At 38.3% G+C, this 27,777-nt stretch overlaps 2 protein-coding genes across 7 annotated transcripts; one reads left to right on the top strand and one right to left on the bottom strand.

Moving 5' to 3' along the window:
- Window positions 1–268: 268 nt before the first annotated feature.
- Window positions 269–4,663, bottom strand: LOC129270045 (urotensin-2 receptor-like). The gene has a single exon (XM_064105698.1). The coding sequence runs from the start codon at window positions 3,530–3,532 to the stop codon at window positions 2,477–2,479; it is 1,056 nt and encodes a 351-aa protein (XP_063961768.1). The 5' UTR covers window positions 3,533–4,663; the 3' UTR covers window positions 269–2,476.
- Window positions 4,664–16,280: 11,617 nt separating this feature from the next.
- On the top strand, window positions 16,281–25,300 carry LOC129269383 (actin, muscle-like). Of its 6 annotated transcripts, none has more exons than XM_064105695.1 (5): window positions 16,281–16,410; window positions 16,985–17,138; window positions 22,017–22,395; window positions 22,924–23,170; window positions 23,500–25,300. In XM_064105695.1, exons 3-5 carry the CDS (start codon window positions 22,039–22,041, stop codon window positions 24,006–24,008), a joined length of 1,113 nt encoding a protein of 370 aa, XP_063961765.1. In that variant the 5' UTR covers window positions 16,281–16,410; window positions 16,985–17,138; window positions 22,017–22,038; the 3' UTR covers window positions 24,009–25,300. The 6 variants fall into 6 exon arrangements, 4 of the variants coding, with proteins under 4 accessions (XP_063961765.1, XP_063961764.1, XP_063961767.1 ...); XM_064105694.1 differs by lacking the exon at window positions 16,281–16,410 and adding an exon at window positions 16,697–16,867; XM_064105697.1 differs by lacking the exon at window positions 16,281–16,410 and adding an exon at window positions 16,715–16,761.
- Window positions 25,301–27,777: the final 2,477 nt, after the last annotated feature.

Here is a 27,777-nt window from a genome sequence, read left to right as displayed (position 1 = left end):
GCGGAAAAAACCTCGTAGGAACCGGGAAACGTTCGCGAGATTTTTTTGTTAATATGCGACGAATGAAAACGACTCTCACGAACGATTTTTTGAAGCTTCTAAATTTCCGCGTGCGTTTGACGCACTTTTGTGGACTATACCATGTTTAGACATTCACATTCTTCACAAAACGTTCGCCTACCCCTTGAAAACAACGATTAGGATACATTCCAGAATAAACTTTAAAGAACATCAAATCAAACAAAAACAATTATACTTGTTGTCACTTTTCATTTTTATTTCATTTTCCCCCTCATTTTACAATGAGCATGTATAGCAAAATAAATACATGTTTAATAAAAATTGTGTTGGTATGTGACCTGTGCATTTTAAAGCAGTAATAACAACTCTTCTTGCATGTATGGTAACGGACTTCATTACATCAATCAAACAATAATACTGACCAGCACCCATTCAAATAGCATATAGTAACAAAAGGAAGAATTACAAGAAATCAAATTTGAAAATGCATGCACGATCACATATAAAATATTTTTAAAAGAGTTTAAAAGTAACACGAAATGTAATAGAATACACATTAATACAGGCAATGGCAAACATAATGACAAGTAAAGCCTGATCTCAGCTATTCGATAATTCATCAAGAGAGCACAATACAAAGCAAACAGAGCAACGAACATAACTGATGAGTATAGAAGTCAGGAGAATTCCTTAACTATTCGTTTGTTGATTATAAGCAGAGAAGTGGGTGCAGTATATACGAAAGACTATATTGGATGGTATTTGATAAACACGCTCATAAGATACACACGACTTTCTGAACGGCTGCTGGCCCTTCTTGCGTGCTAAAGCAGATTCTCACTTCAGTATTATTCCTATCAGCTAATTTTGATATTAAATCTAAAATTGGAAACGGTAACGACAGTTTTCTGATTAGAAAATGTAACATTTTTTGTCAAAAAGAATATTCGGATTATTGAAAGGTAATGAATTTCTGTTATGTTAAACACAAGAAAATGTGGGGATGTCATTTAAAAAAAGAAATGGCAATCATTCATGAGTAACTTAAGAACGGATTTTCAAAAGCACTCCTCTGGATTTTTTTTGGGGGGAGGAGAGGGGGCGTCACAAGGACATCCATTATATTATCGTATCCTTTTCCAGCTTGTGCATATCGTGAACGATTGTCTTAAAGAGCAAACTGTATACAGTATATTAAAGAACTAAAATATTAATGGAAGGAAAAGGTCAATGAAGACGGCGGTATTCCGATGTAACCGGATTTATTTATTCTTCAGATGTTGGAAAGATAAAAGAAGCCGGTTATAGTGGAATACTGCAATCTTTATTCGAACTACGTTAGTTGATTTACATCCATTAGAAAGTGTTGAAGTTATTATTTTTTGTTTGTGACAAAAGTTAAATTTGCAGTTGTGCGCTGTTGACAATAGTAAAAACAGTAACAGTTATACTCGAAATCAAGATAAAGTCCAAAATGTGCAAATAAGCATACTCCCTTGCGTTAAAACACGTAATAGAAAGTGTTATAATAGATACATTATGAAAGCATCATGAAAATATAGTAAAGAACAATGTAATTCATAATACAATTTACTTTTATAAATACACATCCCTATGTTTATACCCTTTTCTTTGTAAGTTATAGTTGATGGGTGGTATTCTGATGATTAAACATAGGTTTTAATCCGGTATAAACTATAATTATAAACCCCACGTCATGGTCTTCATAATATTTCTTCAATATAACATGAATAATGTATCCATTTATTCATTAAATTCCCAATATTTTTGTGTTTTCCAATTCTTACGCTTTTTTTCACTCAAAATAAAAATCATTTTCAATTGGTGAATGAGTTGACAACTGTCACTCCATATAAGTGTGGTCTAAGTTAGCACAGTTTTAACTAAACAATGGCTATCAGAATACACCCTATTTGTTTTATTCAGAACTGATGATCGGAGTAAAAAGAAACGATACAAAATAATTGGTAACATGCTTAGTCATTTATAAAATGTTAATTCGATCTAATATATCATTTCTACATATACACAAACTACACACCTCACAACACATCTTCACAAAGACCTCAAGGAATGAAATTATACAGTTTCCCGTAAAAGTATGATATTGCATTTAAGATATATTTCTAGCATCTATCAATTGTAATCTGTATATCGCCAAATTGAAGGTTTGACCCGTCATTGTGATTATCTTGACTTGTGGCATTTTTGGTGGGGACCTAGAGCTTTATATCTTTTAATATAATATCCTAGTAAGTATCAAATTTAATGGGGTCAGAGGGAACGATGAAAAATCAAAAATATATCTTCTGTTCCCAGGAAGTGGAGAAAGGCACATGTATGTATAGGCCGATCAAAAGGTATATCTGAGAAGAGTTCATGAGGTGCTAGATGAACTTGTTTCGGGTGCAGGTAACTGCACCCGACGTAACGTTCATAGGACTGCGTGTCCGTTATGGGCATGGCCTAATCTCTTGACGACTCCTAGCTGGACATGCACTGGAGTGTATGTCCGTCGGCTGCGACTGCTACATATTCTCTTCCACATGTTGTAACGTCGGGGTAGGAGAGTGTATAGGAAAGGGTTGACACAGGAGTTTAGATAGGACAGGACCAAAGTCACAAGTCCCATGATGTTATTAGAATCAAAGTTCACGTCTCTTAAGATTATCAGCTGGTAGGTCCAGAAGGGAATGTAGCAAACCCAGAAGATGAATACGATGACGAAGATAATCTGGGCCACCTTGCGCTTGGAGCGTTTGATTCGGCGATTGGCAGAATGGGCGGGACTGACCAGGTTTAGAAAATGGAACAGGAGAAGGATGTAAACGGAGGCAGTGATGATAGAGGGAATGAGGAATGTGATGAGAAAGATAGCGAGCATGTAGTTGGGGAGAGACCGGTCAGCTTCCAGCGTCCAAGTACATGAGTACTTATCCCTGTCACCGATGTGCACCTCGGTCATGTATATCACCATGGGCAAAGTAATCACCACACCTGTAAACCACACCGCGGCACTGATCCGACGAGCAAAGCCAACGCTTCGGTAGCGCAAGGAGATCATCGGGTGCACGACTGCAACATATCGCTCCACACTCATGATAGTTAGGATAAATGTACTCACGTGCATGGTTAAAATATCCTGACCCAAAATTAGCCTGCAACCGATATCTCCAAACATCCAACCTTTCTGATTGTAATTCGTTAGAGTGTAAAACAGACAGCCAAAGATATATAACAAATCCGAAAAGGCAACATTGACGATGTATGTGTTGATAGTGTTAACACTTACACTGCAAGTTGGTCGGAATGTCAGCAAAATAACAATGCTATTTCCAAAGACACCAACAACGAAGATACACAGGAATCCGGAGACGAGAAACGAATTGAACATGACATCATCATCCACCTCCAAAGATGAATTGCTTAAAAATGAATTGTTGCTTGAAATGTTAGGCAGCGAATTGTATAGCCAAGGAGTTCCCGCCATTGTTAAATCGAAAAAGGGTTACTTTCGAAATAAGTATTAAAGAACAAACTAAGTTTCTAGAGACAAACGACAATCTGATGCAAGAGTCTTACTCCAGCTGCAGTAGTCAATCACATCTACAGATCATTATGAGATAGTATTCCTCCTTCTAATCAGATGAAAAGAGATATATTTATTATCCATGCAGGTGCTTCTTTCAAATGGCTTGAAGCAAGATTTCATCGAGTAAAAACCCTTCACCTGCCTGAAGTTCGAAATACTTTAATACTTAAAGCGCAAATTGTAAGTCTGTGCACGTACACTGTCCATGTGTGGTTCACCAAAGACTTGACAGTTTTACATCTAAAGTAGATATCGATTTGAAAACTGTTCCTTTGATTCTGTGTTGTCAAGGGAAATGATAAGAATCTTCCACCTTTAGATCAAGTGAAGACGGCGATGAAATTTTACTTTATTTCAAAAATTCTGTATAGTCATGGTAGTCCCGCTGGTGGGTCTTTGAAAGATCAATACTATCGGTTGACTCCACTTGGGATTTCCTTGATCTCTTAATATCCAAAAGAAAATGTGTTGTATCATCCACAGCTCGCTGCTCCCAAGTTTTCCGTAAGAGGTTTATACTGTGAAATAGTATATCGCTGCTGCATTACATTTAGCATAGTATAACAAGGCTGCGTCCGGGATCAGTTGAGCATAATAATTCATGTTGTGGATAATTAGGTGTAAAATCAATCCGACAGATGATTTTAAATATAATTAATCCAGTAGAAATGTCCTCCTATTGCAAGGTCAAGTAGCTTTAACAATAACTGCTATTGATGAAAAACAAAACAAATTCGCCAAAAGCGTCCAAAAGTTGTCTAAGGAAAGTAAACAATTGTAAACGTTTATCTTTCATTCGTTGTTCCGTGAGGTTGCGGCTCTCTTGTTTATTTACGTTGCCTGATCTGAAATTTACAAACAGCTTATATGTGGTGGCTAGAGGGGAAGGTTATGCTACCTTGATGAGTTTAATCGCTATTCGTGACGCAAAAGACAAGGAATGCTCTGCTACTGAACGGAGGAAAATCGATGGATGAAGAGCCGTTGCTCGGCCAGAACCACTTCAATGTCCCTATAAAGTTACTCTGAGGCGGGGGATCGTGACACTTTAGAGATGTTCGTAAATTGCTGAGAGAGGCGTCCAATCACGGCGATGCCTAACGCAAGGAATCCAGTCTGAGTGCGAGATTCGGATGCATGCACATCATTACGCACACGCGCACCCCCTTAGATACACACACACACGCGCGCGCGCGCGAGCGAAATAACCTTGTTTTTGTCGTTCGTCGTCCTTCCAAAGCCCTGTATTTTACTTATTCAGTGGCGTATCTAGCAGGGGGCAAGAGGAGCACGTGCCCACTTTCGGAGGGGGGGGGGGGGGCGCAAAAAAATGGAAAAGGGGGCGCAAGTAAAGAAAAGGAAAAAATGAAGAGAAAAGACAAAGGAATCAAGGCGCAGAAAAAGAATACCGCTGAAGGTGATTATTGCCCCAACACATTTAGAATATGAATCTTGCATGTCTTTACCCAGTGATGAATGTTCGTGGCAACTTCTGATTAGTGATTTACTTATTCTATTGTAGGATTCCAACAAACACGCCTTTTTCAAACGCAAAAATAATAACTTTTCATCTTTAGCTGCGGGTTTGCACTCTTATCAATTCTTACAAACGGTTCTGAAATACATTTTTTTTATTGTCATTTTTTTCATCACGCGCTGATTTGATAAATGGAGAAATAAATCCTCTTAATCAATATTTAAAAACAATCATTAACTTTTCCCTTTTAAGGTGCTTCCTATTCATGAATTCCTACAAATAGTCCTTAAAATTTCCCCCTTTCAAGAGTATCTAACAAAATTTAGCTCACCCCTCCTGCTTGCATCTATATTGCGTAGTTAACAAAATAATCAACTTGGAATCTTAAATATTCACACTCGCATTGATGCTATGTTTTGTTTTGCCTGATTGTGTGTTCACTAAGTGTAATATATATATACATATATATATATATATATAATATATAGAAGACCTCGATGCAACACGTGTGGGGTCATTTCACCAGTGACAGAGATATCCGGACCAAAGGGTACCTGGCATATCCACGGCTCTTTCACATGTGTCACCAAAGATTGCATATATTGCATCTACTGCTCCAAGTGCAAGGCGATCTACATCGGAGAAACGATGAAGAGGCTTGCTGACAGAGTGACGGAACATCTTCTCTCCATCAGGATCAAGTCAGCAGGGTTGCCGGTAGCCCATCATTTTACCCACCGGACCATAACATCGGGTACTTCAAGGTGTGCGTTCTTCTGACTGGTTTCCGTTCAGATGGGGCAAGGAAAGAGAAAGAGGAACGCCTCATCCACTCACTCGGCTCTCTCCAACCTGATGGAATGAATGTGTCTTTCCACTCCTTTCCCGTGGTTTGATTCCCCCCCCCCTCTCTCTCTCTCTCTCTTGCTTCCTTTTCTTGTTTTCTTCCTTTCTTTCTGTTATCCTTCCCTTTCTTTTTCTTTTTTTTTCTATTGTTTTCTTCTTTTTTTCTCTTAATTCTTTCTCCCCAGCTGTCCTCTATTTCTGCCCCCTTCTCTCCCTCTTTCTCTTTTTTCTTCTAGTCGTTTTCGTTTTCCTTTTTTTCTCTCTTCCTTTTGTCTTCCCAGCTTTTTCTTCTTCTTCTTTCTCCTTCTTTTTTTCCCTTCCCCTTTCTTTCTTTTTTCTCTCTTTCTATCTCTCTTTTCTTTTGTACTGTTGCGCTTCGCGTTTTACCTTTTAGGGCGTTGTTTTTTACGCTTTGCGTTTTGCGCACTGCGTTTCTTGGTGCTGTTGACTAATAAATTCATCATTTCCTGATGAAGCCCTATGGGCGAAAATTTGATCAACTTTTCTCTCTACAGTTGTTTTATTCATCTTGTTTTTGGCCTTATTGTGTGTGTGTGTGTGTGTGATTGGGTGTGCGCGCGTGCGTGTGTGTATGCATATATATATATATATATATATTCACTTTGAAAGGGGCGCGATTTTAGCGCTTGCCCCAGGCGCCACTTGTCCTAGGCACGCCACTGGTCTTTCTAAAACGTGAATTAAAATACAGAAACGTCTATTCTATCAACGAATGCGATACATGATCAAAGCTACATGGCATGACACAATGAAGCCAAGTAGCACTTTAGAATTAACCAGATAGGAAAAAAAAAAGCATTATAACCACTCTGACGGTATTTTTTATATTAACCGAATTTCACGTCACACTGTTTAACTAAACTTTAATCTTTATATATATATCTGAATTTAACGTGATAATTTGATTCAAAATAATCAATGATAAAAAATCTATAATTTATCAGTTCTGCACCATTGTCATCATCATCATTAATGGTGGATCCAAATCATGGCGGGGAGGGGGGGGGGCATAGATTAAAAATAAACATCAATATAATTATCATCATTACACATGTAAGCGACAGCGACTGCAGCTGCAGCAGTACAATATGAAAAGGGAAATATAAACGAAATATAACAAGAGGAAAAAAGGGGGAATATAAAAAGGAAATTATATTACAAAGTTCTGCAGAAGACCACAATTAAATAATATCCACTTTCACTTTCCATGTAGCATATCTTAGAATATCAGGCTTCTTGAATTTTTATGATATTAGGTTTCCTTGTGAATCTGTGATATAGTTTTCCCATTTCCTCGGGATTATTTTTACTCCTACGTCATGTTGTCAGCTAGGGAAGAATGTCCCATCAGACAGACCAAAGCTATTAGGTTACTCTAAGTAATACTCTATCGGTCGGTTTGGAGTCCGTTTCGTTGGTCGAACTGTGTCATTGCATTGAGCTCTTTCTTCAAGTTCCACATGGTATATCTTTACGGTATACCATTACATAAGTTGATAATACTTACAGCTAGTATTTCTCTGGAAACTGGAGTTAGATATTCCTAACTCTAAAGATAGCATGAACTGAAAAGACAGGACCCCTTGAACATGCCACAATATGGCAATCTGAGTATCTTTTTTCATCCGCTGTCTCCTAATGTTTTTAATTGTCGACGGTCCGAGGGAAAACAGATTGAAATATCAATGGATATCAGCTCACTATTACAGATGGAAACTGAATGTAAAGCACAAGAACCCACCGGGGAACGAATTAACTTGATAGACGAAAGGAACGAATGAAGGTGGGTTCTTAGAAGAGAAAACTGCTTTTGGAACGAGTTTGGTAACCCATTATTCCTTGCTACATTCGCTTTTGTGTTCACTTTTTAAAGAAGGTGTGAGCATTAAAGGGTTTGTGTTTAATCCAGGCCATGATGATAATGATCTTGCAAATGTATGACTATAGATCACAAAAAACGAAATACTAATACGCGGAACCTTACAAGGTGAGTTTAGAATGATCATGAAACAAAAACACTTGTACATCAATTTATTGAGGGCAATATAAGCACATGTAATCACTCGGCTCGTCCTCGTGTAAATTGCAATACAAAAGAGTTTTACTTTACCATGCATGGCGGAACTATTCAATCATTATCCATGTTAGCATCACAATGTAAATACATTAAATATATAGTAACTGAGTTTATTTTTATGTTGTGAAGAGGCTTGGTATAACTCGAAGTCTTATAAAGCTTCATGGAATAACGATAATAAAGACAAATGGAAATATGCCGTAGATTCCTACGACTTTAGTTTTCAACTTCACAAACTATATCTACGTGAATCGATCCCACATTGAACTATTGCCATGATATACAGAAAGCGGTCAACTAAAAATCTCACAATCATCTGCACACACAGCTTTGACTCTCATTCATGCCATGTCTACATTCGTAAATGTATAAATATTCATAATCATATATTGATACATCTGATAGTTTTCTCACAAGGAAGCACTTTTGCCACGAAAAGACGTTATCGAAATTAAGCACGCACGAGCGATAATCCAGAATATGACGTGGTTTGTGGCCAGGATGTGCTTTGAATGGCAATTAAGCATATCGTGGTTAATATCAAGAATTAATAACTATCATGATAAGAAAGTTATTACCTCGTTAAAAAATTCTAGTTCTCAGCAAAGCCTTACGCCCCCATTCCTGTGAAAATGGGTGAGTAAATTAAACAAAGTTATAATGAATAATAAATGAATACCCCCGAAATAATAAGTCAATTAACAAGCAATAAAAAAAACAGAAATGGGCAGAACAGAATAGAAATTTCAAAGATATTGATTTGTAATGACAACACTTACTTAAAATCAAACGTCCAAAAGGAGGGGAAGGGGTCTGGAGAGAAAGTTCTGAGAATGGAAACCCATTAGGCCTACTGCATGAAGGAAAAAGAAAGCAATCTTTCAATTCCAATCAATAATGCGTCAATTGATTACAAAATAAAAGTCATCAACTTTACTTGAATTTTCCCCTTTCCCGAGCTCCTACGCCTTTACATTCCAAGATAACAAACATTTTGTCTTGCAAGCATGTTCTTAACTTCTATCCTTATACCTTAGAATGACTCGCATTCATTTTAATATGCGAGCCAATCTAAGGAAAGGATAAAAGTCATTAAAAAAAATCAGTTACACATATTTATTTAGTTTTTTATACTAGTACTACCCTGTGAGTAAAAAAAAAATTGACAGCTCACAAATTCCCAATTGAAGGAAAAAATATGCCATGAACACATAATCATTGATATGGCTGGAAAGAGTGGGCCTATCTTGCCCAAATAATTTGATACCCATTTTATGTGGATTGTCTTTACGCTTGCATAATCAGTAAGTATTTTCTGTAGTGATGTAAATTCTTATTTGCGCCAAAGTTATACAGGACTGCAATGAATGAATCCAGGTGTCAAGGATGCCAAAATCCTACAATGGTTGCATTAAAATCCTTTGCAATTCACATCTTTTCAATAATCAAATCAAACTTGTTTAATAAACACTTTTTAGTATCAATTCTCAAGTTAAGTTCATTAAAAATGGATTTGCGAATATGTTTCCTTATTCTTGTAGGATAACAACATCATTGGCATCTGGATGCATTTACAGCAGTCAAGCCTTACTTTGGCGCAACCTCCTGATCATCGAAACGTGACAAACCAAAAAACATGGTATCAAATTATTCGGGAAAAGATACTCTTTCAGGCCGATATGTATCCATGACAAATGACATATTTCCCTTAAATTTGGATTTGTGAGGTATCAAGTTTTTTTTTCACTCACACGGAAACCTAAGAATTCCACAAGTTTGCTATTTTACTTCCAATTTAAATATTTTAGTTTTGACATTTTCTTGGAATCAGCTTCCTTTTAGAGTTTCAACTCGCTTATGACATGATCACGAAACATTCCCTTTCACAGTAAATTGCGGAGCCTTTAAAGTGCCATCGACTTGACGACTTGGCGAGATACTTTATCTCGCCATGTCGACATAATAACCTTATTATGTCGACATGGCGAGATACGGTATCTCGCCAAGTTGACTTATAAAAGGTTATATGTCGACATGGCAAGATACGTTATCTTGCCAAGTTGACTTATAAAAAGTTATATGTCAACATGGCGGAATATTTTATCTCGCCAAGTCGACTTATAAAAAGTTATATGTCAACTTGGCGAGATATTTGGACTCTCGCCGGGCCTTGGAAACTTCATATCTTGCCATGTCGACATATAATGTTGTATAAGTCGACTTGGCAAGATAAAATATCTCGCTATGTTGACATATAACGTTTTATAAGTCAACTTGGCAAGATACCGTATCTCGCCATGTCGACATATAACTTTTAATAAGTCGACTTGGCGAAAAAACGTATCTCGCCATGTCGACATAATAAGGTTATTATGTCGACATGGCAAGATAAAGTATCTCGCCAAGTCGTCAAGTCGATGGCACTGTAAAGGCTCCGTAGGCTCCGTAGTAAATGAAGTTTAAAAAGAAAATTGTCTGCAATGCTGCAAGTTCAACTGCACACTATCGTCGTAGATGGTGCTATTCATGAATCAACATCATGATGTATTGGTACTGCTACTTCATCAGCGCAAAACACAATGAAGCAAGCCGGCACAAAACACTGATAAATGATTTTGCATACATTGTAAAACATCAGGACATGAGAGAGGCTCTTGAGACGCAACAGTATTTAAGCAAGAAAACCTTACTAGTATAAAACTAAAAAGTGATCAGCATATCATGTGAAGCAGGAAGGGGGGAGTCAGGGCCCTGGAAACGATTTTTTTGTTCATTTTTTACAGGGGGTGCTGATGTAAGTTTGAAAATATGATGAAGCCTTATGTCATTTTGGTCCCGACAAATTTGATAAGCAATAAAAAAAAGGTTTCATGACAAAATGAAGGTCAGTTTCGTTTAATACAAGAAATTTGAGAAAAAAAATAAGGGGGGATTTACGATGAAAACGTAGGTCACTTGGGTTTTATTTTCCAATTTGACACACCAGGGGTGCCGCTTATGGAAAATAAAATACACGAAGCACCCCCGGCATAAATTAGAGGGGGGGGGGGGCTTCAACACCCCCGCTTCCCGGGGCCATTGGGGGTAGTATTTATCAAACCTGAATACGAACAGTTTGAAAAAATGGCATCATCTTCCAGACGTCTTGCCCCCCCCCCGGGCCCCCTCCCCTTCCGCTTTAAGATACAATGGCACCTTCCCTGTATAAAATGTAAAGCACATTGTTCAATCACTTTATCTTGCGATATCCAAGGGTTTTAAATAACATGTTTACGATTATGGAACTACAAAAGTAGATTAAGGAGAAAAAAAGCATCGTCTGTACTGGGGGAACTGATCTGGAACTATTTGCAATTATGTTTTTAAAACTTGTTTTCCAGGGTAAGCCAAGTGAGCCAGGAATGAACAAATATCATTTATAGGAAATCAGTGGCCTGGATCACCTTTCAAGGATCGATGCCTGGAATGAAAATAGAAACAGCGAGAGAATGCCATACAATTATTGTTTGTAAGCCTAAATTTGTTGATATTCAGACCGAAAAGGGGCATTTTAAGGACTGATTTTTAGGAATTCATGAAGGGATTTGTATCACCAATCAACTTAAGCGAGCGTAAGCACGGTCTGGAAATGTTTTACATTCAGATCGTAAAAGCGGGCAATCACTTTAAGTAGGCCTACTTATGAAAGAAGCAAATGTCACTACATAAACTAATACAAACTCGAAGTGCGAGGAAATATGTGTATATTGACCTGAAAACGATATGTTTTAAGACCATTTAAATCACCTTGAACGGGTTTATTCATCTCATTCATTCATCTCAACAGACATTGCGAGCCCCAAGAGTGACGAACACTTAGGCCCGTATTCTGAAGTCAGGTTTAACTTAGACCATGGTCTAACTCTGTGCTAAAATTATTGGAAGTCAAAAGTATCAAAATCTTTATTATTTATAAGTTTTTGTTTCTTATATTTACTCTGCTTTTTCTGATTCTTCAATGGTGAAGACAATCATCTATTTATACTCTCTAGACAATTATGAATGATTTGAGAGCAAAATGAGCTGAAATATGATATCTCTACTGTAGTGATTTATGTAACAATTGGCTATCCATACTTAAACCACAACTTTAAAGCTGAGTTTAAGTTAAACCCGACTTCAGAATACGGGCCATCGGCACTAATCATTTTTTTAAAGTAATGAAAACATATTTCTTACTAGTAATATAATACATATAACATAATGTAATATTTTCTTCTTCCCCCACTACCTTGACTACATATTTCTATCTTTCTCCTCTTTTTCTCCTTTCCCCCCGTTTTTTTTTGCCAGCCAATGGGGGGGGGGGGGGGGGGGGGGGGCACGTGGTTACGCCATTGTAATCGACAGTTATTGCTTATTGGAGTGGAATATTTGGACTCTCGCCGGGCCTTGGAAACTTCATATCTTGCCATGTCGACATATAATGTTGTATAAGTCGACTTGGCAAGATAAAATATCTCGCTATGTTGACATATAACGTTTTATAAGTCAACTTGGCAAGATACCGTATCTCGCCATGTCGACATATAACTTTTAATAAGTCGACTTGGCGAAAAAACGTATCTCGCCATGTCGACATAATAAGGTTATTATGTCGACATGGCAAGATAAAGTATCTCGCCAAGTCGTCAAGTCGATGGCACTGTAAAGGCTCCGTAGGCTCCGTAGTAAATGAAGTTTAAAAAGAAAATTGTCTGCAATGCTGCAAGTTCAACTGCACACTATCGTCGTAGATGGTGCTATTCATGAATCAACATCATGATGTATTGGTACTGCTACTTCATCAGCGCAAAACACAATGAAGCAAGCCGGCACAAAACACTGATAAATGATTTTGCATACATTGTAAAACATCAGGACAAGAGAGAGGCTCTTGAGACGCAACAGTATTTAAGCAAGAAAACCTTACTAGTATAAAACTAAAAAGTGATCAGCATATCATGTGAAGCAGGAAGGGGGGAGTCAGGGCCCTGGAAACGATTTTTTTGTTCATTTTTTACAGGGGGTGCTGATGTAAGTTTGAAAATATGATGAAGCCTTATGTCATTTTGGTCCCGACAAATTTGATAAGCAATAAAAAAAAGGTTTCATGACAAAATGAAGGTCAGTTTCGTTTAATACAAGAAATTTGAGAAAAAAAATAAGGGGGGATTTACGATGAAAACGTAGGTCACTTGGGTTTTATTTTCCAATTTGACACACCAGGGGTGCCGCTTATGGAAAATAAAATACACAAAGCACCCCCGGCATAAATTAGAGGGGGGGGGGGCTTCAACACCCCCGCTTCCCGGGGCCATTGGGGGTAGTATTTATCAAACCTGAATACGAACAGTTTGAAAAAATGGCATCATCTTCCAGACGTCTTGCCCCCCCCCCCCCCGGGCCCCCTCCCCTTCCGCTTTAAGATACAATGGCACCTTCCCTGTATAAAATGTAAAGCACATTGTTCAATCACTTTATCTTGCGATATCCAAGGGTTTTAAATAACATGTTTACGATTATGGAACTACAAAAGTAGATTAAGGAGAAAAAAAGCATCGTCTGTACTGGGGGAACTGATCTGGAACTATTTGCAATTATGTTTTTAAAACTTGTTTTCCAGGGTAAGCCAAGTGAGCCAGGAATGAACAAATATCATTTATAGGAAATCAGTGGCCTGGATCACCTTTCAAGGATCGATGCCTGGAATGAAAATAGAAACAGCGAGAGAATGCCATACAATTATTGTTTGTAAGCCTAAATTTGTTGATATTCAGACCGAAAAGGGGCATTTTAAGGACTGATTTTTAGGAATTCATGAAGGGATTTGTATCACCAATCAACTTAAGCGAGCGTAAGCACGGTCTGGAAATGTTTTACATTCAGATCGTAAAAGCGGGCAATCACTTTAAGTAGGCCTACTTATGAAAGAAGCAAATGTCACTACATAAACTAATACAAACTCGAAGTGCGAGGAAATATGTGTATATTGACCTGAAAACGATATGTTTTAAGACCATTTAAATCACCTTGAACGGGTTTATTCATCTCATTCATTCATCTCAACAGACATTGCGAGCCCCAAGAGTGACGAACACTTAGGCCCGTATTCTGAAGTCAGGTTTAACTTAGACCATGGTCTAACTCTGTGCTAAAATTATTGGAAGTCAAAAGTATCAAAATCTTTATTGTTTATAAGTTTTTGTTTCTTATATTTACTCTGCTTTTTCTGATTCTTCAATGGTGAAGACAATCATCTATTTATACTCTCTAGACAATTATGAATGATTTGAGAGCAAAATGAGCTGAAATATGATATCTCTACTGTAGTGATTTATGTAACAATTGGCTATCCATACTTAAACCACAACTTTAAAGCTGAGTTTAAGTTAAACCCGACTTCAGAATACGGGCCATCGGCACTAATCATTTTTTTAAAGTAATGAAAACATATTTCTTACTAGTAATATAATACATATAACATAATGTAATATTTTCTTCTTCCCCCACTACCTTGACTACATATTTCTATCTTTCTCCTCTTTTTCTCCTTTCCCCCCGTTTTTTTTTGCCAGCCAATGGGGGGGGGGGGGGGCACGTGGTTACGCCATTGTAATCGACAGTTATTGCTTATTGGAGTGGAATAGCCTGTGCCAATAGAGATCGAAACGCTTGGGACGGAAGTATTGATCTGGAACTACAGTGCGTATCAAAAAAAAAGTTTACTTTGAAAAAGCCCTGGGAATTAAAAATATATAACATGTGGGTAATTTTTCACATGTAATCTTTGGTTTGAGTCTCATCTATCAAATAAAAGTAAAAGTTTTGACAGAATGTTACACATGAGTGAGCACTGTCCATTTTTGTAAAGCTCGAATAAATCTGTTTGCGCAGAAATGCTCGTTTTCACGCTGTATCAAGGGGAAAGGGCGAAATCAAACTAACCCTGCGAAACATTTCTCATACATTTCCCTGCACTTTTAGTCATTACAAATAAAACGGATGCATTCAAGCATTTTGTAACAATTTGCCACCCAAATTGAAATTTCAATTCTTAGTAAGCACAACCTTTACACTTTCTGTGCCAGCTGGATCTGAGGACATAACTGAATCTGAACAAAAGTTTATATCAGACATCTCCAGCATTTTTTCACTAAGTTTTTATCATCTAAAGTGGGTTTACATTTCATTTTTCGTTTAATACTTGTTTCTCCACACTTTTCGAAAATCAAGCCTAAGCCATTTCATCACAGCTCAATGTAAAGCATCGTCACGATGGCCTCGGTGTGTGGGGGAGTGGGGAGGGGCGCAATGCACTCTTCGAAGTGTTTTGGGCAAGGAAACAAGTTAAAAAAGGTAAATTATATCTTCAAATCAATTTTACTAGCTAAATTCCACGTGTTCTTCATGATTAAGGTCTACTTTTATTCGCATAATATTTCGAAGTTCTGCGCAAATCATTTTCACTAACTTTTCAAAAGTAAGTGGTGCTCACTCAATCGGAAATATTTTTCGACAGTTATATCGTCATTTGCTTAAATGGATCTGTACCAATGTTAAAATGTGGAAAATCTTCAAGATATTACAAATGTATAATTTTACAGGATTCTTTCTAAGTGTAAACTTTTTTTGATACGCACTGTAGAACGCTGTTTTTAAACTAATTTTTAACAGCACCCGCGCCCCTTCAATCTTCCAAACTAAATCAACATATATGATTGAAATTATAGCAATCATAGTATGCAGCCAGTGGCATAACTACGGGGGGGGGGGCACGTGCTCCCACCAATCGGCTGGCAAAAAAAACGGGGGAAAGAGAAAAAGAGGGAGAAAGAAAGAGAAAAGTAATATGGGAAGAAGAATAATTTTTTTGTATAGTATATTACTATCTGACTATAGAAGGCAATCTAATGTCTACAATTATTTTCATTGTAACCCCTCCCCTTCTCTTCTTTCTCCCCTTCTCCCCCTCTCTCTCCCCCTCTATCTCTCTCTCTCTCTCTCTCTCTCCTCCAAGGCCGTGTTTATTGAATCTAGATTTTTCGTGGATAATACATAATATATGTTTACGGTTGGATTGATCACATTAATAAGGATAATCTATACCGGGGTGCTAAAGTAAACGATTCAGTGATTTTACCTCCCGCCCTCTTTGGCTCAGAGCTACCGAGGTGACCCTACTCAAGCGTGTTGAAAAAAAAAACAGTCAAGGAAAAAAAAATGATTTTGTGATGTCAAACCTGTTATTTTGAGCGCATTGATTTGAATAACCTTGTATAAAACGCTTATTTATTTCAACCAATTGCTTGATTTCGATGAGGCGTTTGATTTATTGTAAGAAATTATCTTATGAGGTTTAAAGGGATGCTGAAAATTATATGATTTAAACAGATAAAGAAAAATCAAACAAACAAAACACCGAAAATTTGATCAAAATCGTACAAGGAATAACAAAGTTATGACATTTTAAAGATTTGCATTATTCCGGTGAAACGGTTCTAGCAAGTCTTCATGAATATTCATTAAGCAAATTGATGATGCCATATCCCCACTTGTTCTTTTGTATTTTATTATACGAAATTCTTCTTCCAAGAACTGAAAAAAAAATGAATTGACAACTGATTTAGTATAGACATTCATTGCTGCAACTTATTTCAATATAAAGGAGGCACATTATTCACACGTGTATGAAAAAATGAAACAATTATGATTTCACTTAATAACATACGAAAAAGTAAAGTGGGATGTGACATCATCAGCCCACCTTATGAATATTCGTGATGACGTGCATGTAACTATTCTCACAAAATATTGCTATACTTGAAAATTCAATAACTTTGTTATTTGTTATACGACATCGATGACATATTCATTATTTTGCTTTGTGAATTTTACATTATGTATCTAGATACAAATATTTCAGCCCGGAGTACCCCTTTAACGTGCCTATCGCTTCGATGACTTCATCCAGGGGATCGAGTACTTGAGTCAGTGACCAGTGCCAATTTGTTCATCATGCAGGCAAGCTCTCGGACAGCGCACATCCCCCTCCAACGATATTGGTAAGTACAAGCAAGATTGGTTCAGCGCATTGACGCAAGTAGAAAGTTTTTTTTTCATTTTATTATTCCACACAATTATTTGATGTATTTCGTCATCCTTTATTGATTTATATTATTCTGGGTGGCCCAACTTTACAAGCACACTGCTTTCATGCGCATCCAATTTTCTTCATATTATATGTATATATGAAACGAACTATTGTGCATTTTTTAAAGTATGATACATCATCTGCAAATGTCTAATTTTTATGCTTTCTAATATTTTTTTTTTATATTCTTGATGTCGTATATTTCTAATGGAAAATGGGAAATGAATTCAATTATATTCAATTCAAAAGCGAAACTTTCTCTCTCTCCCCCTCCCTCTCTCCTTTCCTCCCTCCCACCCTACCCTTTCTATATCTTTATAGGCCTATTTCTCCCCCGGGGGGGGGGGGCAGTCAAATATATTGCTGTACACACGCGTGACCAAGTAATTCCAAACACCCCCTAAATGAGTTTTTCTCTGTGTGCAAAATAACCCCCTAAACAAGTTTTTCGCGGGCTTTATTTACATATTTTGGCCCCTAAACAAGTTGTCGCCAGAATATGACCATGATGACTCCGTGGAAAAAGCTTGGGGAAAAAACATACCCTACATACGTTTGACCCCGCGATTGACAATTTGACCAGTCTTTCAAAACCACCCCTTTTTAAAAAAATATCGGTGTTTTTGATACCCTTTACGAGTGCACGCGCGGCCTGCGCCCAAAACTGAGAAAATACCCCTTTCAACGCGTTTTTGTGGTCACGCGTGTGTACAGCAATATATTTGACTGGCCCCCTCGGGATTTCTCCCCCTCTCCCCCCCCCTCTCTCCCTCTCTCTCTTTCTCTCTGCTTTCTTCTAACCCTCTCTCTCCCCCACTTTTTTATGTCTCTCTACATGCATGACATGTCCCTCTCTTTCTGACCCCCCCTCACGCCTCCCCACTTTTACTCTTTCTCCCTTACTACTCCTTTGATTTGTAGCAAATCATTTCACAATAAATTCGATTTAATCTTATCTACTATTTGCATCTTAGTTTAGAGAATGTGATTAGGTCTAGGCTTGACGCAATCTGCCTTTTATTTATTTATTTTTTTCTTTCTTTCTTTCTTTCTTTCTTTCTTTCTTTCTTTCTATTTTTCTTTCTTTTTACAGACTTCTCTAAATATTTACGCAGCGGTTTGTTTTTATATAATTTTTCGTACTTCTCTTAGAGTTAAATAGTGTGTGTTTTAGTATATTCTCCCCAGTTCATCATGTGACAATGATGGCGGGGGTGGGGGGGGGGGGGGTTCGGACAAACTTCCGTTGAACATATAAAACGCTCATCGACATATTGCATTTCGCATTCTTGAGCTATATATATAATTTTTTTACTACATATCGCACTGGACTTTGGTACACTGCCCTTATACCGTCCTCATCAGACGTGCATTAGTTGTTTTCTATCAAACGAAACGTTAAGAAAATTGTTAAACAAATACCTATGGTACTTATCAACTATGCGTATCATGGGTCACGGCATGGGGGGCACCAGCAAACATTTTGAGTCACTTAGTGAGCGCGCTTCGCGCGCTTAGTTGCCAGGTATACTGACTTAATGAGATATTTTAAGGACAGTGCCATTAAACGGATATGTATCTCACTGATCAAATAATGCGAGCGCGAAGTGCGAGCTGAAAAATTTGATATTCAGACCTAAAAAGGGACATATCAAGCACATTTTTGTAATCATGATACGTACCTGTCTCGCTAAACAAATAACGCGAGCGCAAAGCTCGAGCTGAAATTTTTTTATATTCAGATCAGAAAAGGGGACATTTTAGGTGCTAATATAAAACATTTTCTGCCCGTGTTTTGATTCGAATTAGTGGATTGGTGATATATGTCTGTTCTTTATGAATTCCTAAAATCAGTCCTTAAATTTACATTTCTCTTCATTATTTTGATAAAAGTAGGGCAAATTGCTAATTTCGTCCACTGTCAACTCGTCCACTTAACGCATGGTCAACCATCATTTGGTCTAATGCCATTCCGTCCATCAAAATTTCGTCTAACAACCATTTGGTCCAATAATCATTTGGTCCAATCATCACTTCGTCTAATCACCAGTTCGTCTATCATTATTTAGTCTCAGTTGGTCTAATATCCATTTTATTTTCATTCATTTCGCCTAATTAAGACTAAGGTCACAACTCCAAAAATTAGCCTGCTCGGCGACCCGACGGCGATTTTTTAGCAAATTTTTTCCCGGGCATCGACTGGCGCCTACTCACTTTTCACTCGCCGCCCGAAATACGCTGGGCGCCCGGTTGGTCGCCGTCCGGGCGCCGACGTAATCGATCGGTCGCCGTCGAACGATTAAGGTCGAAAACTGAACTCGTTAGATCAACAGCTATTGAGCGGTGATCGGTGCGCCGGCCGCTGGCCGGTCAGAGATCGGTCGATGATCTCGCGGCGAATTCAAGTTCGGACGGGCGATTAAGGTCGAAAATTGAACTCGTTAGATCAACAGCTATTGAGCGGTGATCGGCGCGCCGGCCGCTGGCCGGTCAGAGATCGGTCGATGATCTCGCGGTGAATTCAAGTTCGGACGGGCGATTACCTAAAAATATGCCGGTGGCCGGTGGGGTACCGCCCGGGATTCGGTGGATCGTCAGCAGATCACTGCTCGGACGCCAAACTAATAAGTTCCCAGATTTGACCCAGATTTGGCCTTGAGTAATGGGCAATCGACCGGGCACAAGGCCACTCGACTTCTAAAAATATCGTTCGGTGATGCCTAAATTCCAGCGGCGCTCGAGCAGGCTACTAATCGGTCGGTCGCCGCTTTGAGTTGTGACTTGTAGGATGGGCCTAACACTTAGTCGAATTAAACCAAATTGTATATGGACTAAAAATGGCTATATGTTGGATCAACTGGTTATAAAACGAAATGGTGAGTGGACGAAATGGCACTTAGATCACGTTGACAGTGGACGAACTGATGGTAAACCAAATGATAGTAGACGAATTGGCATTGGGCGGTAAAATACTTTTCTATCCCCCTTACTGCTTATATCGTCATTACTTCGCATTTGAGCCTCTGTACCCTTTTCCCGCGGTCGATAAAATTCGGCATTAGTCATTCTTCAACCGTGAAAGGATCGACCACAACGGTACGAGATAATATCTTAACCGGCTACGATTTCAAGCCAGAATAGAAAAAAAAATCGGCTCGCGCTTCGCACGCGCATTATTTTCCTGTGCCTTGTTTGTGTGTGCGGGTGTGCGCGTGTGTTTCTTTAAATAAAAAATGCAACTTTTGTCTCCCTAAGACCAATGATAATGCATCGTCTGATTAGATAATTCAGGACATCCCCATCCCCGATTTTCCGACGTGATGAATAATCATGTTTAAACGATTTTTTATAGGCGCCGTTAATACGTAAAAAACATGGGCGCCGCTCGACCCGCATGCCCCCCCCCCCTGAACAAGACCTGGGGAGTGTTTCATCAACATCTTTGTCCGACAAGTTGTCAGAACTGACAACTTTCCTTGATGTTAATTGGCTAAGAAGCAGTGTTACTATGGTAACTGTCGGATAAATAGGACTTGTCGGATAAAACGTCCGACAACTCCTTTCATGAAACGCTCCCCGGAATGATAGTACATGTATAGCATATCACGTGACCTTCTATACATGTATATGTTTCCTCCACTGATTGATTTATTTTTCTGACTTAATAAACCGATGCCAATGGGATTTGCACACCGGCACACCCGATAATTTGACGAAATATAAAATAATTTTGGTATGCCTCTGCCTTACCTCACGTCTGTCATTTTAGTTTTACTTTCCATTTGTACCTGCATGGCACCCGATTTTGCGGGCTAGCTTTCGACCGCTCCTTTGACGTGACCAGTCAAGTGAGAAAGTCCGATATTTCTGCTGCTCGAACGTTTTGGGCTCACTGGACTGGAGCAAGCATCGGTGACAACAAGATAAGTTTTTCTTATCAAGCGTTCCTGCAAGGTCCATCCCTCTTAGTCAATTGGATGTTTTTTTACTCTGTGCGATTGACTTCAAAGCAATCTATAGAATATTTTATTGTATAAAGAGACCAAAGAGCATATGACGTAACTATGGCAACGTAATCCTCGTTTAATTCCGGATCGCTGTGACGTCATGAAGTGACCGGTCCCTTTGCTTGAGAAAGTCAGAACAGCCTTATCTTAACATGTATTTTTGCATTATACAACTCATTCAGCCCCAAGAGCTCATTTAGCGCCACTCCCGCTTATGATCTCGGTCGTCACCTGCTCGATTGCGACGAAAATCGACGTTGAATAATCTGCTAAACTGTAAGATCAAATTCTTCGAAAAAACGTAATCACTAATTAATTATGATAATTTAAACGTAAAATCAAAATTATGCTGTAGTTAACCAAATAACCGAACTGCTGTTTATTTTTTTAATTAAAGAAATCAACATCATTTTTTTTTCTTATTCAGCCTATTGTCATTTTTTTAAATTCTTTTATATTCTGTTGCTATATACAACCTTTTTAAAAAAAATTTCAATTGAAATCGTCGGCGACTTTATTCTTACCATAAGCGAGGTAAAATCATACAAATAAAAATACACAATTCATGTTTCTGAACGATTTGGGTCTAACATACACTTAAGATAATCATGTTGGGTCATATTGGAACCGCGTCCCCTGGGGTCGCAAATTTGGTCCAAACAATTTGCGCACTGCTTGAAATAAAAAAAATAATGCCACGGCACGGCGCTGCACAAGCTTTTAACGTTATGGTTGATAGAGACAATTATAAATGTTTTATCACATTTTTTCTTATCTTTCAGAAATCCAATCAAATCGACCACAATGTCGGGTAAAGCCATTGTTATCGATAACGGATCTGGGACAACAAAGGTCGGATATGCCGGCGACGATAAGCCAAGGTTCGTGTTTCCAACCATCGTTGGCAGACCTCGTCACCAGGGTGTTATGGTTGGGATGGGGCAGAAGTCATGTTATGTTGGAGACGAGGCTCAGAGCAAGAAAGGTATCCTTACCCTACAATTACCCCTCGAGCATGGTATCGTTACCCATTGGGAAGACATGGAGGAAATTTGGCGTCACATCTTTTCTAATCAGCTTCAGGTGCAACCAGACAACCACCCAGTTCTGTTGACAGAGTGCCCTCTAAACCCCAAGGCAAACAGGGAACAGATGGCTCAGGTAAATTAAACGTTACTTATACACAGCTTTAGACGTAACATAGCCACGATGACCTCAACTCTAACACCTGAAATATGATGGGGGTAAATTCTCCCTCTGTTTCTTCTATTCTGCGATAAAAATTGAATTCCAAAATAAAAAAAAAGTGTTTTAAATACTCAAATATTCTTCACCGATTTTTTTTTATAACATATTCATTTGCAATCCGCGCAGAATGTTTTGAGATCTCTCTTTCCTCCAGTTCACATAATATTGATTAATTCATGAATTGTGATGTAGGCTATGTTGTTTGCTATGTGAGTTTCATCCCTCTCTCCAAGTTCACTTGAATTGTTTCCCCAGGTGTTCTAAAAGTATCACTGAGTTTCAACTTCTTTATGATTTATGTCTTTATTTTCTTAGTTTAATCAGGGCAATTCGAATTAACTGCATAGTTAGAATAGGACAAAATTCGAATCTCGTGAGTTACAATGACTATGATATTCTCAGTGATTCTTGAACCTTATCATGCTTATTATCATTCGTCAGGTAATGTTTGAGATTTTCAAAGTGCCCTCCCTCTACCTCGCCAGCCAGCCAGAGCTTTCGCTCCGCAGCGTTGGGCTTGACACCGGTATGGTTTTTGAAACTAGTGAGGGTGTTTGTAACGCCGTACCTGTAATCAACGGTAAGGCAAACTTGGAGGCCATCATCCGTGTGCAACTTTGCGGACGTGATCTTAACGATTACATGTTGAAGATCCTCACCGAATCTGGCTATTCTTTCACTACTACAGGTATGCAGGTATACCGGGATAGGCCCACTTATCTATTTAATTAAAAATCAAACTAATGTTGGGTGAGAGGGGAACGTAAATGTTTGTTGGGTAACTAACCGTTAGTACAATTTTACTCATCAGTGTAAAGGAGAGTGGCCGTCACCACATAGGGATTTTCGGAATTCCCGTTGGGCAAATTCATTATATAATGGTAGCGAATCATGGTGTCGTCCATAGTTCAGCATTGCTCCTGGTGGTATTATCATTATTGCAAGGGACTTTTTTTTTCTAATTTCTAATTTGCTCTAAAAACGTATTTTTCATCCATATTTATCTTTGTTATATAGCTGAACGTGAAATCGTAGCAAAAGTCAGAGAAAAACTCTGCTACATCGCACAAGATTTTAACGACGAAATGCAGAATACAGCTCCCTCTGTCCTCGAGGAGACATACGAACTTCCCGATGGCCAAATCCTCACTATTGGTACGGAACGCATCCGTTGCCCAGAGACCCTCTTCCAGCCGGCCTTTATTGGAATGGACAGCCCCGGAATCCATGAGTTCGTCAACAACAGTATCATGAAGTGCGATGCTGGCGTCCGTGAGTCCTTGTACGCCAACATCGTTATTTCTGGAAGCTGCGCTGAATTCAAAGGAATGGCTGGCCGCATGAAGAAGGAGATCGGCGCCCTCGCCTCAGACATGACCGTCAACGTCGTCGTTCCAGCACAGGCGAAATACGCCTCCTGGATTGGAGGAGCCAAACTGTCATCGCTCTCAAACTTCAAGGATATATGCATTAGCAGGGAGGAATATCAAGAGTCTGGTGCATCCATTGTACATACTAAATGCTAAGAAAATGTTTTATTCACCTCAATGCACTGGCCTCGATCTTTTCAAAATATCTGAAAGGCTTTGCACTATTCATTTAATATATTATTTTAAAATGTATTATTTCCAACAATAGGTATCTGTAAGCGTTTTAATTGTGTTTATGAGACGATAGACAAAAATGGGGAGGTCTCTTAAAATAGTTTATTTCTAATAATGGACATCTTAATTATTTTAGCTTCTTTAATGGTACTACATGGTATTATATTAAATGGTAGGTTTTTTTTTTTGGGGGGGGGTGGTTATATTACATTACATTTACATTTTTTACGTTAAATTACGTCACATTACGTTACATCTTTTTTTTTAATAATAACATCTCGCGTATGCCGCGTCTTCATTGCATAACACCTTTTTATAACGACTATAATACCCCAGTCACATTTGTTCTACGGTAGCCGTACGGCGAGTCGAAAACATAATTTTTTGTACCAGCTATATATAGGCGGTTTTAATAAAAATGAATAAAACAGCTGTTTTTGACTCGGCGTACGGCCGCCGTAGGATAAAAGTGTCTGCACTGAGCTTTAAGTGAACGGTCGATGAATGGTGCCTCGCGCAGATCACGGTGTGAGGTGACCATCAGTAGCGTATTGACACAAAAATGTGGATTTAATTTGAAATGTTTGTCTGATTTTGTGATAGGTTTCGATGTTATATTCAGAGAACATATTTCACAAATGTTCCCTTTTCTTTTTTTCTTTCTTTATTACTTTCTTTCCTTTTTTTCCCCTCTGTCTAGGTCGCGGAAATTCCGGGGGGGGGGGGTCAATGGCCACAAGCTCTCCCAATATGTAAGCCTGTGGTGACCACGGTGATACAGGTGTTATGATAGACTAGCAGCAATTACCCGTGGCAGCACAGGGGGTACATTTTTCTTTATCAAGGTGTGTGTGTGTGGGGGGGGGGGGGGTGACATTCTTGTATGTACAGCTAGACTGCCTGTACACTGAAAGCCAAGAAATCTATTGATGAAATATATTCAACAACTGATTCATAGCAGACGTCTTTTTCAATACAGATAGGCTAATTTCAATTAAGTTAAGCATCTTGGGTTGAACTGGAGGAAGCGCTTCAATAATCATTACAGAGTCAGAGTGAAATCCAAATCTAACTATAAAATGGAAAAATGTATTAGAATACGGTGAAGCAGTCAAAAGGCAGTTAGTGCGATATAGAAATGTTATCATTACATGTATTGGGTCAGAAATAAATATGTAAGTACATTGCACATGTACCTTACAATGTTCATCAGACTGCGCTTGTTTGTACTTTTTAAAATTAAAGGTTGCTCAATCATATTTATAAGTACAAAAGGATGTGATAAAATGAATGAGACAGAAACTGGTGGAAAAAATGAGTCAGCCAGACAGTGAGGAAAATGAAAGACAGACAATGGGAAAAATGAGAGAGGGAGGGGAAAATGAAATAGACCCACACGGGGAAAATGAATGAGAGACAGACAGACAGTGGGGAAAAATGAATGAGACAGACAGAGAGTAGGAAAGTGAGAGAGGCAGTGGGAAAATCAGAGAGAAATGAAGAGAGAGAATATAGAGAAATTATAAAGTATACAAAAGAGCAAGAAAGAGATGGGTTTTAGATGTTAATTATGATAAAAAGATAAGATTCGTATTGCTTCCATTGGCTTTTATTTTTTTTAGTAGTCTAGAACTAGGTTATAGACTTCTAGATCTAGAGTCTTTTAATAAGTCATCTCGGCCTAGAGTCTACTCTAGGCTAGATCTAAGTTAGATCTAACTGTTAGAACTATTCTAAATTTTAACCCCTCCCCCATACAAAATTGAAAAAAAAAAGAGTTTTGTACGGTACTCTGTACACTCTAAAAAACGAAGTGCTAATTTAGCTCTTAAAGAGCGCGTGTATAGTGACTGCACTTCGGAGTGCTGATTTTTCTAGTTCAAATTTGAACGACAAAATCAGCACTCCGAAGTGCAGTCACTATACACGATCCTTAAGGGCACACATGAGTATTACAGACCCCCATGTGTTATATCATAGCTCATCAAAAAATCATTACAAATCAATCCCTCGATAGATTTTGCTTTAATTCTCTGACATTAGTCACAATTAACAGTACATTAAGACTTGATATGTTAATCAGGTACTTGCCCAGCTCAATCAAAAGTTAAATGGCCTGAAATAAGACTAACCATAATTTCGGCCAGTTCATTGCCAGAAAAACCAGAACTGCATTGTGGGTAATAATGATTAAAATGAAATACACAAATGCAGTTTAGCCTCCCCAAACGCATTAATTATGTAAGTGTATGAACATAGCATTATCTCTATCGTTTTTCTTTTGATATGCAAACATTTGATCTATTTTTAATGAATTATTTTAATCAATAAAGTCATGTGATCTTTACTTACGCCTGTCCGGCATGCTTTGCGCGCAGATGAATTACTCTCATGTGCCCTTAAGAGCTAAATGTGCACTCCAGTTTTTAGAGTGTACTACATCAGCCAAGCAAATTTATCATACGTTTGTTAAGGTCTTAAAGGCGACCCGAGCTTAACGTGTAACTCGCCGGGTAAGTTCGCGATAAAGTGTTCCATTGCAATTATAATGTACGCGCGCGCACTGAATGGGGAGTTTGTGCGAGAAAATCACTTCAATTCAGTAGTACACAGTACCCCGACGGCATGGGTGTCGATCACGGGGGGGGGGGGGGGGGGGGGATATACCCCCCACGTGAAATCAATTTATGGTTTCAGAAAGAATAATCATTCAGTTCTCTCTAAAGCGTATCTTCGAATATGAACATCGGAGGTTTTTTTTTCCATGTTATTCTTGTTATTGTCATGGACTTGAATAACCAAACTTGGTTGATTTTTTCTTATTTTGGCAAAAAGAAATCTTTTTTTTTAGTTTGGAAAGGGATGACAGTTTTGCATTCTATATGAGCACACTCATGCGGTATGTTAATTTAATTTTAACACATATATTAGCTGATATTACACACTGATGAGTCAAGAAGATGTTGGAGAAATATCATAAGATGACAGTTGAGTTTTGATTGTTTTTATGTTTGTTTTTGTTTCATGCACTTATAAAACATTTAAAACGTGTTAAAATCCAGGGTTAAAATTGTCTAAGGAATGACGGTAAGCCCAATGGCGCACGAGAAGCCACACAGTTTGTAATTTGTGTTAGTCTTAATTTGTCCGAATCTGCATTTTATCATCATGCATTAAGAAGAAAAAAGATATTGCCAGTCGGGTTAGATTTAAGAGAGAAGTTGTATACATCATGCTCAATAAACAGATCACTTTGTACATGGTCCAGACAATTTTTGTCATTTTTTCTTTCGTATGAGTTTAGAATAGGCTTACTCAGTGGGGGTAACTACGGGGGGGGGGGGCATGGGGGGCACATGCCCATGCACCCAATCGGCTGACAAAAAAAAACGAGGAAAAGGAGAAAAAGAGGGAGAGAGGAAGGGAAATGTAATGGGAAAGAAGAAATTATTGTTCATTATGATGTTATATTATACTATAATTCTGTTATATTACATAAGACGCATTTTTTTTCATAACTTTATGAAACATAATTTGATTAGGGCCCATGTCTTCATTGTTCCTGGTGCTCACATTGTCTGTTTAATTTTGACGAGATATATAATCCTGTGGTACAGTACTAAAACCTCCTGTTTTCAATATACTTCCTCGCACTTCGAATTATTATTTTATGTGCAATAGTATGCTTCTT

This window comes from Lytechinus pictus, chromosome 10, assembly GCF_037042905.1.
Source record: "Lytechinus pictus isolate F3 Inbred chromosome 10, Lp3.0, whole genome shotgun sequence".
Classification (NCBI taxonomy): domain Eukaryota; kingdom Metazoa; phylum Echinodermata; class Echinoidea; order Temnopleuroida; family Toxopneustidae; genus Lytechinus; species Lytechinus pictus.
The sequence above is the reverse complement of the archived record's forward strand: the minus strand, read 5'-3'. Positions and strand labels throughout refer to the sequence as shown.

What these genes read in the sequence shown, in the direction of transcription:
- LOC129270045 (XM_064105698.1), bottom strand. Translation starts at nt 3,532, where the DNA reads ATGGCGGGAACTCCTTGGCTATACAATTCGCTGCCTAACATTTCAAGC.
- LOC129269383 (XM_064105695.1), top strand. Translation starts at nt 22,039, where the DNA reads ATGTCGGGTAAAGCCATTGTTATCGATAACGGATCTGGGACAACAAAG. An exon ending in ACAGGGAACAGATGGCTCAG is followed by an intron (nt 22,396 to 22,923) that starts GTAAATTAAACG and finishes ATCATTCGTCAG; the next exon opens with GTAATGTTTGAGATTTTCAA. An exon ending in CTATTCTTTCACTACTACAG is followed by an intron (nt 23,171 to 23,499) that starts GTATGCAGGTAT and finishes TTTGTTATATAG; the next exon opens with CTGAACGTGAAATCGTAGCA.